Source organism: Scomber scombrus, chromosome 14, assembly GCF_963691925.1.
Source record: "Scomber scombrus chromosome 14, fScoSco1.1, whole genome shotgun sequence".
NCBI classification, from domain to species: Eukaryota; Metazoa; Chordata; class Actinopteri; order Scombriformes; family Scombridae; genus Scomber; species Scomber scombrus.
Genome location: NC_084983.1, coordinates 28,980,390 through 28,997,795, shown reverse-complemented (window position 1 = coordinate 28,997,795; position 17,406 = coordinate 28,980,390). Strand labels below are relative to the sequence as shown.

The window sequence follows — 17,406 nt, the reverse complement described above, 5'->3', positions numbered from 1 at the left end:
TTAGTTAAGTTAATTTGACATAAGGAGTATGACATTTAATCACACACCACTACAAAATGTCCTCTTTGTGTAGAACAGCAGTAATGTACAGAAGCATTCAGGTAACAGGAGATTTCATGGATGGACTGAATGACCTCATCCAAAATAAGGTACCTGGGACCCCATCCTGGACCCTGGCCAGGCAGCGTGGCGCAGGCTATGCTGTCAAATTCTGGTTTCATAAACTGTCTTTTGTCTTTTGGTACCTGGAGTGTTTCCTCTGTGGGGCAGAAGGAACCATATGTAGTTTTAAAACTGAAGTGATACCTAGTATTTACATTGTGGTTCCTAGTATCTCTAAAAGTAGAATGGGAGGCAGAGCCTTCAGTTATCAGGCTCCTCTCCTGTGGAACCATCTTTCCTTTTAAATAAAGCTTATAGTTAGGCCCGAGTCCTATGTAGGCCATGATGCACTGAGGTCCTCTCTCCTCCTCCCTCTCTCTATCTGTTCACATTCATGTACCATTAATGCATTTCACCAACTTAACTTCTTACCCAGAGTTTCTGATAACACTTTACTTGAAGGTATCGTCATAACTGTTACATGACGCAGTCATGAACGCGTCATAAACATTATGTCAATGTCATAAACGTTTATGACTGTTGTCGTTAAGTGTCATTCGGTTTTTGTAATGACAAGTTGACATTGTTTGGGTTGTCCTTATTATGACAACTTGACATTAATCAAAGTGACATTACCAGAAAATGTCTTTGTCATCTGTGTGTGGGTATCATATCTGGATAAGAGAAAAACATTTTAATGCAGGTGTAAATGAATGCAGAATGCATTAGGAGAACACATTTGGGGGTCAGAAATCCTGAGTAAATTTAGCAGTGAATATTCTCAGTAAAGTCTACATACCAATAAGAATCGAGTTTAATAAGAAATACTCATCAGGTTTAACAGCAAATATCTGTTTTCAACAGTAAATCTTACTCAGAATAGCTGACTTACAAACTATATTTTGAGAAATACTTGATTTTTCAAAGCTTTTCACTGGCTGGGCCACGTTTTTACTTTTCCATATTTGCTCATTTACATTTGAACTCTGGTTCTATTATCAATTTTACCTTTTGTTCCAACACAACTGTCCACATACATAAGGATAACGATAGTACACATGACACAACAGACACATTTTATTTATATGTTCTCCATTATTGGTGCAAAAATTCTGAAACTGTTTACAGTGTTTATAACATAATGAGTCGACACACAGTCAGCCTTTGTTGCAAATAAAATAAGATCAAGTGCCAACAATTTTTTGCATTGACATTCACACCTGCCTTTATCATGCTGTATCACCTGTGTGTGGATATCCTATCTGGGTAATGTTAATGCAGACATTCAGACAGAATGCATTGTGATCATAATGTGATAAGATCAGCCAGACCACTTCTGGAGATGGTCTGGCTTACTTAATGATGTCATTATATCAGTCAGGTATAAATCATAGACTGTATATAAGAAATGGACGTAACATCCGTGACGTCACCCATTGGTTTGTGGACTGCTGCTCCGAAGCCAATAGTATCGGATCTGAGCAGCGCCATCTTGAAAATTTCAGGTGCATGCTGGGAAAAATAAAAACAGGGATTCTACTTATATGGGCATCAGGAGGAGCATGAGGCGCCCTCCTGAACCTGTGAACCAATCAACCTGTCAATCACGACGTAGCCACGCCCTAATGCATACCCTGCTTTATCGTCACATATAAAATCAGGGAGGCCAAAATGTCCCAAATGAACATCATACTGCATTGAAGAAGGCTTTAAACTAGCGATTGAGACCATAAACACATTTTGAAAACGTTTACTGAGGTTAGAAATCAAGTGAGAAGTTGGTGAATTCTCCATTGACTTGTATAGAGACGGAAGTCCTTTTGACACCAAAACGGTCGCCCCCTGGTGGCCGTTTGATAGAATGCAGTTTTAAGTTACTTCCTCGTTGGCTTCATTTCAGAGGACCGGAACTTCCTGCCTGGTATAAATGCAGTTTGTACGGTGTGACTACATTCGTAAGAATAAAACTCTGCCCAGTAAGTTGAGAGGTTACCTGACTCCACCTAGAGGTACAGCTGAAGGAAGTGTGGCAGCAGTGAGTAAGCAGTCAAATGCTTTAAGAACAAACGTATGGAGGGGGATCTGCTTTTGTGGTTTGTGACAGTTTGAAATTCGTGTCACATACATGAAGGTGTCTGACCACATGACTCTGAGGACTCCCACCTTGTATTCCTCCATATCACTGGTTTCAAGTAAGCAGCAGCATGTTTTGAGTTTTAGTATGGACCGTATAGTCATCTTAGGAATGGAAGAAACCTGCTACAGATTTTGCAGTGTCTGCAGTTCTATTATACCCCAGCACACACTGAGATGTTTTTTGGCTATTGTTTAAACATCCATTGTTAGACCATTGTTCAAAAATAATTCCAAACTGAAAGTCGTTATCTGGCTGTGATCAGGGCATCCTCCCTGGCTGTTTCAGCAACATGGAAATATATCTTTACCATCGTTAATGGACCTGTTCAGCTATTCTGCTGAGGTTTATGTACACAATGTGCATTCCACAGCATTATATGCCTTATGTGTCTAGATTAACAATTTAATATAGCCTACAATATACTTTATAAAATGGTCCAATGTACTGTGGTAAAAATATAATAGAAAATACATTACACCTGTTATTACGAAGCTGTTCAACATGCTCACGTGTCACAGTGTCACATGATGTTGTAGGACTAAGCTGATATATAGTATGTGAAGGCAGGTGAACCCTGCAGACCAGCTCTGCCTGCACAGAAAGAAGCACTGACTCCAGCTTGGTAAATATCTGTGCAGGGAAAATGTATTTTGATGATTTGTGCTTTTTGATGTGACTCAACATTTATTTGTGACTTAAACACATTTGATTTGAATTATTATTAATTAATTATTATTATTATAATTATTATGTATTACATACTTCTCTGAGATGTCTGATGCTCAATCTCGGACCAACATCACTGTTGGACTGGGATTAGTGGAAAGAGTGATGCTTACCACTCTGACTACAGTACCATGTTGTATATTATTCTGCATTAATGTGACTATGCTGTTCACTTTGAGGAGCAAACTGGTGTTTCGTGAGACTTCTCGTTACATTCTTCTGTATAACCTCCTTTTTGCAGACACTGTTCAGATGACACTGAGCCAGTTACTGTACATACTGTCTATTTGTAGAATAATGTTGACATATCCTGTGTGTGGTGTTCTGGTTATGATCGCCAGTCTTACAAATGAAATCTCTCCTCTCACACTGGTAGTGATGTCTCTGGAGAGATATGTAGCTGTGTGCTACCCACTGAGGCACGCTACCATCATCACCATCAGAAACACAGGGGTGGCCATCACTGTGGTTTGGGCCTTTTGTTCACTAAATGTTCTCATTCGTGTTGTTTTGCTGTTAGATTTTCCATTTGAAGACCTGGAGAGCCTGCAGATGACACGTTTTTGTGGCACATTTGCCATGTTTATTACACCAATATCTGATCATTATGACAAGGCCTACAGTTATTATCTGTTTATATCAGCTGGTGTGGCAGTCATTTCCTCTTATATTGGTGTGATGATAGCAGCTAGGTCGGCCTCCACAGACAAAGCTTCAGCCCATAAAGCTCGTAACACACTGCTGCTGCATCTGGTGCAGCTGGGCCTCAGTCTCCTGTCAACTATGCACAATCCATTGCTTATAGCTGTTTCAAAAATTGTGACGAGGATAATGCTTATACGCATTCAGAATGTTTTCTATGTGTTTATTATCATTCTTCCCAGATGTTTGAGTGCTCTCATCTATGGGCTGAGAGATCAGACCATCAGACCTGTTCTTCTTTACTATCTGTGCTGTCGACTGAAAGTCTCAGTCGTTCCAGCCAAGACTGACTCATCCTAAGATTCATGAAATGAACCTTTCTACATGTTTGTTTAACTCATACTGTAATCAGACTGGCTTTCATAGGTCAGCAAGAAATACATTAAAACATATTTTGAGATGTTTAGTTTAGATTTTCTTATTGTAATACACATGTGTTTAGTTGTGTGTGTGTGTTCGTGTGGGTGGCTTTACTGTGTGATAGATGTAGAGAGGAGATAAGACCATAAAGGGGAGACAGTATTAACTAGAGGAAAAAAGAAAGAGAAAAAAATAAATGAAATAAAAAATAAGTAACTATAATGCAGCTTGGAGGGGTCTGTGGCTGTGGGGGATTAGATGTAACAATGATATATGATATTAATTGGAATTTACAGGAGCTTTGTGTTTATTTTGTAATTTGTAGAATTGTGAAAAATGTTTTGATGTAAAATATCAATTTTCATCGGAGGGACAAATATTTTTGCTGCTGGGCCAAATTCACTAATTGCCTCCCTGTGGTGTAATATGAAGTAAGGAACTTTTGCGGTCCTGACACTTTTTTATATTCTTATCAAATCAAAGCCAAAAACATTCAAAACAACACATGAGAATGAATAAACAATGTTTTTAAATTATTCCAGTTGACGTCTTTGTTCATCATTTCTGTATCTGTCTAAAATTTTATTTTTATAAATTTGTTTAAACTCATTTAATGTTCTACATGTTTTCAGTTCTTCAGTACAGTTGTTACACAGATTAACTCCTTGTGTTGTGATACAGTGAAGTTCTGCTTTTGTCCTCACTAATTGTTTATTGAACATAGATATTCCCTGTAGATCATGTTTACCTTCTCTCATTTGGATGAATATTTTTGAAGTTAACGAGATGCTTAAACTTTAGTACTTTTAATTTAATTTGATGAAGAGTGGGTTTGTTGGTTCTCTGTAAGAGGTTTTATTTACATTTCTCATGGCTCTTTTTTCTTGATGATGAATATTGGATCTGTGTTTGTTATGTATGTGTTCCTCCATACTTCCACACAGTAGCTCATGTTTGGGAGTACAAAAATACAGTAAAAGGTGTATAGTAATGGTTAATTTAGAAGATCTTTGACTTTATATATTTATATATATTTATATTTATATATTGCTCTAAAATGATTTATGTGTAGCTTCCAACATAATTTATTGTCTATAATTACTCAAAGAGATTTGATTTCAGACACTCTTTCGATTTCTATATCGTTCATCACAAGTTTCTTGCATGTGCTAGTTGACCTATTCCCAAATATTATAGATTTTGTTTTGCTTAAATTTAGTGTCAGTTTATTTAGATCAAACCAACTCTTAAGCTTCTTCTATCATTTCCTCCTGTATCCAAGAGTTATTCCAAGTTATCCCCACAGCAGATTAAACTTGTGTCATCCGCAAATAAATTATTTTTTTGTATTTTGGAAACCTTGCATATATTATTGATGTACAAAATAAACAAAAATGTTCCCAACACTGAACCCTCGTAAATCCCTCACTCAACCTTCAACAGCCACGATTTGAGATGATTCATTTTCACATAATGATTCCTGTTAAGCTGGGTCAGAGCAGAGTGACCCAGCGGGGGACCTTTGCGGTCCGATCCTCGGATGCAGAAGCTAGCTCTAGGGACGTGGAATGTCACCTCTCTGGTGGGGAAGGAGCCTGAGCTGGTGCGCGAGGTTGAGAAGTTCCATCTAGATATAGTCGGCCTCACCTCGACGCATAGCAAGGGCTCCGGAACCAGTCTTCTCGAGAGGGGTTGGACTCTTTTCCACTCTGGAGTTGCCACTGGTGAGAGGCGCCGGGCAGGGGTGGCAATACTTATTGCCCCCCGGCTTGGTGCCTGTATGTTGGAGTTCACCCCGGTAGATGAGAGGGTAGCCTCCCTTCACCTTTGGGTGGGAGGACGGATCCTGACTGTTGTTTGTGCCTATGGTCCAAACAGAGTATCCACCCTTTTTCGATTCCTTAGAGGGGGTGCTAGAGAGTGCTCCCTGTGGAGAGTTCCCTTGTTCTGCTGGGAGACTTCATCGCTCACATCGGCAGAGACAGTGAGACCTGGAAGGTTGTGATTGGGAGGAACGCCCCCCCGATCTGAACCCGAGCTGTGCGTTGTTATTGGACTTATGTGCTCATCACAGATTTTCCATAACAAACACCATGTTCAAGCATAAGGGTGTCCACATATGCACTTGGCACCAGGACACCCTAGGCCGCAGTTCGATGATTGACTTTGTAGTCGTGTCGGCGGACTTGCGGCCGCATGTCTTGGACACTCGGGCGAAGAGAGGGGTGGAGCTGTCAACTGATCACCACCTGGTGGTGAGTTGGCTCCCATGGTGGGGGAGGATGCCGGTCAGACCTGGCAGACCCAAACGCATTGTGAGGGTCTGCTGGGAACATCTGGCAAAGTCTCCTGTCAGAGAGAGTTTCCACTCCCACATCCGGGAGAGCTTTGACCATGTACCGGGGGAGGCGGGGGACATTGAGTCCGAGTGGGCCATGTTCCGTGCCTCCATTGTCAAGGCGGCCGACCGGTGCTGTGGCCGTCAGGTGGTCGTTGCCTGTCGTGGCGGCAATACCCTAACCCGCTGGTGGACACCAGTGGTGAGGGATGCCGTCAAGCTGAAGAAGGAGTCCTATAGGACCTTATTGGCCTGTGGGACTCCGGAGGCAGCAGTCAGGTACCAACAGGCCAAGTGGAGTGCAGCTGCGGCGGTCGATGAGGCAAAAACCTGGACATGGGAGGAGTTTGGTGAGGCCATGGAAAACGACTTCCGGACGGCTTCGAAGAGGTTCTGGACCACCATCCGGCGTCTCAGGCGGGGGAAGCAGTGCACTGTTAACACTGTGTACGGTGCGCTGCTGACCTCGACTCGGGACGTTGTGGATCGGTGGAAGGAATACTTCGAAGACCTCCTCAATCCCAACGACATGCCTTCCGGTAAGGGAGCAAGGCCTGGGGATCCGGGTGTGGGGTCTCCTATCTCTGGGGCTGAGGTCGCCGAGGTGGTCAAAAAGGTCCTTGGTGGCAGGGCTTTGGTGGATGAGATCCGCCCCGAGTTCCTCAAGGTCCTGGATGTTGTGGGGCTGTCATGGTAGACATGAATCTGCAACATTGCGTGGACATCTGGGGCAGTGCCTCTGGGTTGGCAAACTGGGGTGGTGGTCCCTCTTTTTAAGAAGGTGGACCGTAGGGTGTGCTCCAACTATAGGGGGATCACACTCATCAGCCTCCCTGGTAAGGTCTATTCGGGGATACTGGAGAGGAGGGTCCGTTGGATAGTCGAATCTCGGATTCAGGAGGAGCAATGTGGTTTTCGTCCGGGACATGGAACTGTGGACAAGCTCTGCAGGGTCCTAGTGGGTGCATGGGAGTTTGCCCAACCAGTCCAAATGTGTTTTGTGGACTTGGAGAAGGCATTGGACCGTGTAGTAAGTCGGACTTGTTTCCAGTGAGGGTTGGACTCCGCCAGGGCTGCCCTTTGTTCCTGATTTCTAGGATTTCTAGGCGCAGCCAGGGCGTTGAGGGGGTCCGGTTTGGTGACCTCAGAATTGAGTCACTGCTTTTTGCGGATGATGTGGTCCTGTTGGCTTCATCAGACCGTGACCTCCAACTCTCACTGGATCGGTTCGCCACCGAGTGTGAAGCGGCTGTGATGAGAATCAGAACCTCCAAATCAGAGTCCATGGTCCTCAACCGGAAAAGGGTGGAGTGCACTCTCCAGGTCAGGGATGAGATCCTTCTCCAAGTGGAGGAGTTCAAGTACCTCGGGGTCTTGTTCACAAGTGAGGGAAGGATGGAGCAGTATATCGACAGGCAGATCGGTGCGGCGTCTGCAGTAATGCGGACTCTGCACAGATCCGTCATGGTGAAGAGGGAGCTGAGCCGAAAGGCAAAGCTCTCGATTTACCAGTTGATCTTTGTTCCTACCCTCACCTATGGTCATGAGCTTTGGGTAGTGACCGAAAGAACAAGATAGCGGGTACAAGCGGCCGAAATGAGATTCCTCCATAGGGTGGCTGGGCTCTCCCTTAGAGATAGGGTGAAAAGTTCGGTCATCCGGGAGGAGCTCGGAGTAGACGCGCTGCTCCTCCGCATTGAGAGGAGCCAGATGAGGTGGCTCGGGCATCTAGTTAGGATGCCTCCCGGACGTCTCCCTGGTGAGGTGTTCAGGGCACGTCCCACCGGTAGGTGACCCCGGGGAAGACCCAGGACACGCTGGAGAGACTATGTCTCTCGGCTGGCCTGGGAACGCCTCGGGATCCCCGGGGAAGAGCTGGACGAAGTGGCTGGGGAGAGGGAAGTCTGGGCTTCCCTGCTTAGGCTGCTGCCCTCGCGACCCGACCCCGGATAAGCGGCAGAAGACGGACGGACGGACGGACGATTTGAGATGATTCATTTTCACATAATGATTCATGTTAAGCTGGGTCAGAGCAGAGTGACCCAGCGGGGGACTTCATTTTATTTTTGTTCGTTTGCTAGTTCTATCCTTTCTCAATTTTCGTTTTTTTTAGCTCTTTTCCCCTTCCCCTTCTCCTCTTCTTTGTTTTCTTTGCTTTCACCTGCTTTAGGCCACCATCAGTGTGTAAATATTCTATCTGGATAAGGAAAAAGGTGTAAATTCACACAGAACACATTGTGATTATAATGTGATAAGATCAGCCAAACCACATCTGGAGGTGTTCTGGCTTACGTTATGATCAGACCTTAGTCAGGTATACATGCAGTCTGTACAGTGTGACTACATTCTTAAGAAAACACTCTGCCCAGTAAGTTGAGAGGTCACCTGACTCCGCCTTATCTTGCTAAAGGTACAAGTGTGACAGCAGTTAGCAAGTCTTTCTTTGCAGAAAGTTATGAAAAAATGAATGAATGCCCACTTCTTGGTCATGTATAGATTCACATTATACATTCACAAGTGACTGTTGCTACAGAGCTACAATTACCTCCATCAGAAACACAGCAGCAGTGGTTATCATTGTGGTTTGGGCCTTTTGTTCACTCAAGGGTTAGGGTTAGTTTTCTAACCTATAGTTTGTTTGCCCTGGTCTGAATCAGTGGACAAGTTGTTAAACTTGGTTTGGTTTCACATAGAGAGAAATCCAAGCAAGCCGAAATCCATCACTACAAGCCAGGTGAGAACGTTCACTGTTTATTGGTCAGATGTGTCCGGAGAAGGAGCAAGAACATAAACACAGGAAGAAGATCCTGAAGAAGCTCCTCTGACCAAATACAACATACTACATTACACTAGTCCAGGCCAGACCTCCATTCATTCTTCAGTTTAGGCATCCATCACAGGATGCAAAGCTAACCTGGCTGTGCAAGCCATTTAGCTCAAACTCTCAAAGTAGGCCTGGTTACTGGATCGGATCGAGGTCAGATCACATTCCCACAACAGATGAACCACTCCAGAATTTGTTTGGGACCAATTTAACCAGACTAGAATGCAAAGGTGTGAAAATGCTCAAAAGGTCCTCATACTCATGTTTGAAAAAAATAATAGGAAATACATTATTATTACGAAGCTGTTCAACATGCTCACGTGTCACAGTGTCACATGATGTTGTAGGACTAAGCTGATATATAGTATGTGAAGGCAGGTGAACCCTGCAGACCAACTCTGCCTACACAAAGAAGCACTGACTCCAGCTTGGTAAATATCTGTGCAGGGAAAATGTATTTTGATAATTTGTGCTTTTTGATGTGACTCAACATTCATTTGTGACTTTGATTTGAATTTTTCTCAGAATACAAACAGAAAGAGATTTTTTGTGCTTGAATGTTTTAATGACATCAACAGGTTCATAATTATTATGTATTACATACTTCTCTGATATGTCTGATGCTCAATCTCGGACCAACATCACTGTTGGACTTGGATTAGTGGAAAGAGTGATGCTTACCACTCTGACTACAGTACCATGTTGTATATTATTCTGCATTAATGTGACTATGCTGTTCACTTTGAGGAGTAAACTGGTGTTTCGTGAGACTTCTCGTTACATTCTTCTGTATAACCTCCTTTTTGCAGACACTGTGCAGATGACACTGAGCCAGTTACTGTACATACTGTCTATTTGTAGAATAATGTTGACATATCCTGTGTGTGGTGTTCTGGTTATGATCGCCAGTCTTACAAATGAAATCTCTCCTCTCACACTGGTAGTGATGTCTCTGGAGAGATATGTAGCTGTGTGCTACCCACTGAGGCACGCTACCATCATCACCATCAGAAACACAGGGGTGGCCATCACTGTGGTTTGGGCCTTTTGTTCACTAAACGTCCTCATTCGTGTTGTTTTGCTGTTAGATTTTCCATTTGAAGACCTGGAGAGCCTGCAGATGACACGTTTTTGTAGCACATTTTTCATGTTTCTAGTTCCAATATCTGATCATTATGACAAGGCCTACACTTGTTTTCTGTTTATATCAGCTGGTGTGGCAGTCATTTCTTCTTATATTGGTGTGATAGTAGCGGCCAGGTCGGCCTCAACAGACAAAGTTTCAGCCCATAAAGCTCGTAACACACTGCTGCTGCATCTGGTGCAGCTGGGCCTCAGTCTCTCCTCAACTATACACAACCCATTACTTGTAGCCATCTCAAAAATTGTGACGAGGATAATGCTTATACGCATTCAGAATATTTTCTATGTGTTTATTATCATTCTCCCCAGATGTTTGAGTGCTCTCATCTATGGGCTGAGAGATCAGACCATCAGACCTGTTCTTCTTTACTATCTGTGCTGTCGACTGAAAGTCTCAGTCGTCCCAGCCAAGACTGTCTCATCCTAAGATTCCTGAAATGAACCTTTCTACATTTTTCAGTTAATGCTGTAATATGCTGCATAGGTCAGCAAGAAACAAATTAAAAACATATTTAGAGATTACCAATGTTCATGTGTAGTTTTGTCAATATTTGTTGAAATCCACTGATAGAAGAATCAATATTCTGACAACCAAACAAAGGTATACTTGTACTTGTTTTGTTGTTTGTTTTTTTACAATACAAACTCAGTTAGATTTATTGTCTCTTTCTGTAACATCCAATACATGTTTGTAAATATGTAAATCCTCAAAAACCCAAATGTATGTGCTGTGGCTACATTATATTATATTCTATGTAAATACAGATACACTTTTTTATTTTATTTTGTTTGTTTATATGGACAAACATTAACACTAACAAAAAAGCATGACTCAACACAGCAGCAATAATAACAACATCTAGAATGACAATGAAAAAAGCAAACAATACTGTCTTTATTTCTTGTAGGAAATATGAAGATATAGTTTTGTCAGAAGTGCTCTCTGTCCTGTGTGCTTTTTTTACTCACTCACTTACTAATTGTAGTGCCAAGTGTAGTGTAATGCATAGAGCACCCTCTGCTGGAAATATTGTGTTTAACAGGAATAAAATAACCACACGTTAGTAAAACACCCAACCACAAATAACAAATGGCAAAGTAATTATATAATGTTTTTGAGACCTTATATTTTGCTGACTTAAAAATGTAGGGGGGTGTTAGTATTTCCCTGTCTTTCCAAACACCCAGTGCCTCACTCTCCCTCACAAAATAAAATGTCTCCTGACATTTCTATAGACAGTCAATGAGCAACCATTTCAATCGACCTCCATCTTCCAAGGCCTCAACAGGTTTTAGCCTCTGTTACCTTACAGTCACTCTGTTGTAGCAGGCTTTTCCACATGATGCCACCTTGTCAGCTGCCCTGGCCACAATCTGGTATGCATCTTGCATTCTCTTTTTCCAGTGACTCACATAGTCCTTTAAGGTTTCATGGGCCCCATCAATTTTGAGATCAAACAACAGATCAATTGGCAGGTGTGGGATCATCCGAAGATGAGGTAATAGGATGCATAGCCTGTTGCGTCATTCTTTGTACAGTTGTATGCATGGACAACTTTTGCCAGAGACTCTTTTTTCTCTTTCTCTTCTTCCAGGGTGCACAACATTGACAAGAGGGTATGGTTAAATATCTCTACCTGCCCATTCCCCTGTGAGTGATAAGGTGTTGACCGGGTGCCTGAGAGATCCTTCAGCCCTACCATTAGTTGGTCCCCATCTCTTTGCCCATATAGTGATGCAACTTGTGGGTGATGGACTTTGGGCATCACCAACTTTGTTGTCCATGTATTTATTGGAGCAATAGGTAGCATTGTATTTATTTATTGTTGTGCAAATGTGCAACTTTGTTGTCTATCTATCTATGTACTTGTCTATGTATTTGTTGCGCAAATGTGCAACTTCACTCTTTTTTTCTTTTTTTTAACTATGGCGACAGCTTGTCTCAACACTCCAAGACAAATTTCCCTTCGGGGACAATAAAGTATCTATCTATCTATCTATCTATCTATCTATCTATCTATCTATCTATCTATCTATCTATCTATCTATCTATCTATCTATCTATCTATCTATCTCACTGTTTTCAGCAGGAGGTCCTGCTGCACAGGACACCATCTGCTTCGACCTGGATCTTTCTTTGGTACAGCACAGCACCCAAACCAACCTGAGATGCATCACAATGTAGCACGAATGGCTGTATAAAATCAGGTAAAATCAGGACATCAAAGGACAAGAGGCTTGGTAAGTGCATCAATCAGCTCATTTAGCACTGTGCGTGATGGTAAGTGACCTTTCTTCTTCTTCACTGGTTTCTTTTGTCTTTCTGTTGGTGGGTCTGGGGTGTGTTCTTCAGGGTTTGGGACAGTTATGCAGTTTATGCAGTGGATGGGCAACGCAAGAGAAGTTGGGAATGAAGGGTTGGTAATAGGAGAGGAACCCAAGCATCTGGCGTAGGTCACCAACAGTGATGGGTGCTCTCTCCTTTAGATCCCTCACAGCCTGTACTGGATTCTTGAGTTATCTGTTGTCACAACAAAGGTGCAGGCTGTAGTCTTTCTTACAAACGCATACCACCGGTGATTAATATGGTGACCCTGATGGGGTGATCCAACCTGTTCTACAAATCTTGCAGGTAGTCTTTTACTTCATCGTGGAGACGCTCTGAGGTGGACATGTAGGTCTGTTGCACTGGACTGGTATCCTGAAGGGTGATATGCACCTTGAGAGAGGGGATACAGCTATATCGCCACTGTCAAATGCAAAGGCCTGACACTCGTCCCTCAACATTATCTTTACCACTCCCTGTTGACCCTCTGGAAGGTGTTAAGGTCCACAGGGGGTTCCCATGTCATTGGTTATTGGTTTCCATGTCATGTCATTGGTTCCCATGTCCTCTTGCTTGCTACCAGAGTGTGGGGCTCTAGTTACATAGTTGGACTCAACCTCCATGCTGTCTGTCATATCAGGTGTGGATTTGTTCTCTTTGGTCTGAATTGCTACTGAATACGCTGTTGTGACTGGTTCTAGATGTCCAACAACTTTATGATTGCCCAGGTAGAGAGGGGTTCTGTATGTTCATCACTGGAATTGGTTCATAAAGTACTTTGCTTCTGGGATCCACACATAGACTGTATATAAGAAATGGACGTAACATCCGTGACGTCACCCATTGGTTTGTTGACTGCTGCTCGGAAGCCAATAGTTTCGGATCTGGGCAGCGCCATCTTGAACATTTCCGGTGCATGCTGGGAAAAATAAAAACACTGATTCTACTTATATGGGCATCAGGAGGGGCATGTGGCGCCCTCCTGAACCTGTGAAGCAATCAACCTGTCAATCACGACGTAGCCACGCCCTAATGCATACCCTGCTTTATCGTCAAATATAAAATCAGGGAGGCCAAAATGTCCCAAATGAACATCATACTGCATTGAAGAAGACTTTAAACTAGCGATTGAGACCATAAACACATTTTGAAAACGTTTACAGAGGTTAGAAATCAAGTGAGAAGTTGGTGAATTCTCCATTGACTTGTATAGAGACGGAAGTCCTTTTGACACCACAACGGTCGCCCCCTGGTGGCCTTTTGATAGAATGCAGTTTTAAGTTACTTCCACGTTAGCATCATTTCAGAGGACCGGAACTCCCCGCCTGGATCCACACCAGTATTTCAATAAAGACCCCGCCCTCAGAAAGTGGTGACTTGATTGGTTGGCAAGTGCACCCTTTTCTCACCTGCGGATGACACCAGTTCCTGGGTCTGCGCCCTCTGTGCTACATCAACTTCACCACACTCTGAGCTGTTTTCACGATTATGGCAAATGCGTCACTCACTCTGTGAGCTAGCTGTTTTCTTCCACCTTTCGTCTTTCCCTCATTTCTGTTGATGATGATCTCTATGACATTGTAGCCTATAATGGGGTCACTGGCTAATGCTTGGTCACTAGACATGAGTACTGGTACTTGTAGGTCACTTGTCATTTGAGGGTTGATGTCCAGCTAAAACCTGACCTTCATCCAGCCAGTATAGGCGATGGGTGTATCATTAGCAGTAGGAACTATCAGCATCTCATCCTCCAAAAGCTCTGAGATGGACCGGATAACTGTGTGAGGTAGGTGTTTCTGTCACCAGGTATCATTTACTATGACCAGACTAGGCCCCTGTAACCCAAAATGCTTTAACTGGATGATTGTCCATGAAACAGTTTACCATACATCTGCTTCCTACAAGGCTCACTAATCATGACTTGTGATGGGGGGGCCTGATAGTGAAATGCATTCACAGCTATTGAGGCATCTGCTGCTTTTTCTCTGGGTGCTGTCATTGGTAGAATTGTTGGTGATGCTCCATCCTGGACTACTGATGGTCCCACCAAAACCAGAGCCCCTCTACTACTCTTTGTCTTTCTCCATTCCTGCTGCTGAGAGTGGCAAGGATTGCTCTCTTTCTTCAGCTTCTGCTGCTCAGCTTTCTGTTCTCACATGTGGCCTGCTTGCACCAAACATACACTGAACAGTCCTGAACAAACAGTGATGCGGGAGCCTGCCTAGGATTCAGCAACAAAAGAACTCTCACAACAAGCAACCTCTTCAGTAACCTGGACCCTCTGATCTGCACAACTGAACACCAACTACCTAATAAAGCTGGCATCATTCAGACTTGGAGCCAACCTCTTTTAAACCCAAATTCACACACCTCACTATCTGCAGCACATGTGGTTTCAAGACACCACATGATCTGGTCTTTTGTCTGTGTAATCTTCTTTGTTGGTTATATTGCTATTGTTTCCTAACACACACACACACACACACACACACACACACACACACACACACACACACACACACATCTGCACATACGCATACTTAGATTTCTCGTTTGTTTTTACTCTTTTAGTATATTTAGCTAAGTTTTGAGATTGTTGTTTTGCATGTTCATTGTTTAAAATAAATGCTTTTGGATATACATGCTGTCTGTTGAATGTTGCTTAAAAATACGTTTTGCAGTAACATCATCACCCTCAGAAACACAGCAGTGGTTATCATTGTGGTTTGGGCCTTTTGTTCACTCAAGGCGTTTTCTAACCTATAGTTTGTTTGCTCTGGTCTGAATCAGTGGACAAGTTGTTAAACTTGGTTTGGTTTCACATAGAGAGAAATCCAAGCAAGCCGAAATCCGTCACTACAAGCCAGGTGAGAACGTTCACTGTTTATTGGTCAGATGTGTCTGGAGAAGGAGCAAGAACATAAACACAGGAAGAAGATCCTGAAGAAGCTCCTCTGACCAAATACAACATACTACATTACACTAGTCCAGGCCAGACCTCCATTGATTCTTCAGCTTAGGCATCCATCACAGGATGCAAAGCTAACCTGGCTGTGCAAGCCATTTAGCTCAAACTCTCAAAGTAGGCCCGGTTACTGGATCGGATCGAGGTCAGATCACATTCCCACAACAGATGAACCACTCCAGAATTTGTTTGGGACCAATTTAACCAGACTACAATACAAAGGTGTGAAAATGCCCAAAAGGTCCTCATGTTTTTTGTGCATATACGCACCAACTAAGTTTACATTACTAAGTTCACACTGTGTAAGACATGATCACACAGACCAGGGTGGTGACAAAATAATAGGAAATACATTATTATTACGAAGTTGTTCAACATGCTCACGTGTCACAGTGTCACATGATGTTGTAGGACTAAGCTGATATATAGTATGTGAAGGCAGGTGAACCCTGCAGACCAGCTCTGCCTACACAGAAAGAAGCACTGACTCCAGCTTGGTAAATATCTGTGCAGGGAAAATGTATTTTGATGATTTGTGCTTTTTGATGTGACTCAACATTCATTTGTGACCTAAAGACATTTGATTTGAATTTTTCTCAGAATACAAACAGAAAGAGATTTTTTGTGCTTGAATGTTTTAATGACATCAACAGGTTCATAATTATTATGTATTACATACTTCTCTGATATGTCTGATGCTCAATCTCGGACCAACATCACTGTTGGACTGGGATTAGTGGAAAGAGTGATGCTTACCACTCTGACTACAGTACCATGTTGTATATTATTCTGCATTAATGTGACTATGCTGTTCACTTTGAGGAGCAAACTGGTGTTTCGTGAGACTTCTCGTTACATTCTTCTGTATAACCTCCTTTTTGCAGACACTGTGCAGATGACAGTGAGCCAGTTATTGTACATACTGTCTATTTGTAGAATAATATTGACATATCCTGTGTGTGGTGTTCTGGTTATGCTCGCCAATCTTACAAATGAAATCTCTCCTCTCACACTGGTAGTGATGTCTCTGGAGAGATATGTAGCTGTGTGCTACCCACTGAGGCACGCTACCATCATTACCATCAGAAACACAGGGGTGGCCATCACTGTGGTTTGGGCCTTTTGTACACTAAACGTCCTCATTCGTGTTGTTTTGCTGTTAGATTTTCCATTTGAAGACCTGGAGAGCCTGCAGATGAAACATTTTTGTAACACACTTATCATGTTTCTAGTTCCAATATCTGATCATTATGACAAGGCCTACACTTGTTTTCTGTTTATATCAGCTGGTGTGGCAGTCATTTCTGCTTATATTGGTGTGATAGTAGCGGCCAGGTCGGCCTCAACAGACAAAGCTTCAGCCCATAAAGCTCGTAACACACTGCTGCTGCATCTGGTGCAGCTGGGCCTCAGTCTCCTGTCAACTATGCACAACCCATTGCTTATAGCTGTTTCAAAAATTATAACGAGGATAATGCTTGTACGCATTCAGAATGTTTTCTATGTGTTTATTTTCATTCTCCCCAGATGTTTTAGTGCTCTCATCTATGGGCTGAGAGATCAGACCATCAGACCTGTTCTTCTTTACTATCTGTGCTGTCGACTGAAAGTCTCAGTCGTCCCAGCCAAGACTGTCTCATCCTAAGATTCATGAAATTAACCCTTTCCACATGTTTGTTTAACTCATGCTGAAGTTAGACTGGCCTTCATAGGTCAGCAAGAAATACATTAAAATATATTTTGAGAATACCAATGTTTATCTGTAGTTTTGTCAATATTTGTT

The 17,406-nt window shown here is 42.7% G+C and overlaps 3 protein-coding genes across 3 annotated transcripts; all 3 read left to right on the top strand.

Moving 5' to 3' along the window:
• The first annotated feature begins 3,010 nt into the window (after positions 1-3,010).
• LOC133993591 (odorant receptor 131-2-like) lies at positions 3,011-3,967 on the top strand. Its single transcript, XM_062432581.1, has one exon. It carries the CDS (start codon positions 3,011-3,013, stop codon positions 3,965-3,967), a length of 957 nt encoding a protein of 318 aa, XP_062288565.1.
• A 5,835-nt stretch (positions 3,968-9,802) lies between these two features.
• Positions 9,803-10,759, top strand: LOC133993590 (odorant receptor 131-2-like). Its single transcript, XM_062432579.1, has one exon. It carries the CDS (start codon positions 9,803-9,805, stop codon positions 10,757-10,759), a length of 957 nt encoding a protein of 318 aa, XP_062288563.1.
• A 5,552-nt stretch (positions 10,760-16,311) lies between these two features.
• Positions 16,312-17,268, top strand: LOC133993589 (odorant receptor 131-2-like). The gene has a single exon (XM_062432578.1). It carries the CDS (start codon positions 16,312-16,314, stop codon positions 17,266-17,268), a length of 957 nt encoding a protein of 318 aa, XP_062288562.1.
• Positions 17,269-17,406: the final 138 nt, after the last annotated feature.

Bases quoted from the DNA above. Each gene is read 5' to 3' on its own strand.
- LOC133993590 (XM_062432579.1), top strand. From the start codon at position 9,803: ATGTCTGATGCTCAATCTCGGACCAACATCACTGTTGGACTTGGATTA.
- LOC133993589 (XM_062432578.1), top strand. From the start codon at position 16,312: ATGTCTGATGCTCAATCTCGGACCAACATCACTGTTGGACTGGGATTA.
- LOC133993591 (XM_062432581.1), top strand. From the start codon at position 3,011: ATGTCTGATGCTCAATCTCGGACCAACATCACTGTTGGACTGGGATTA.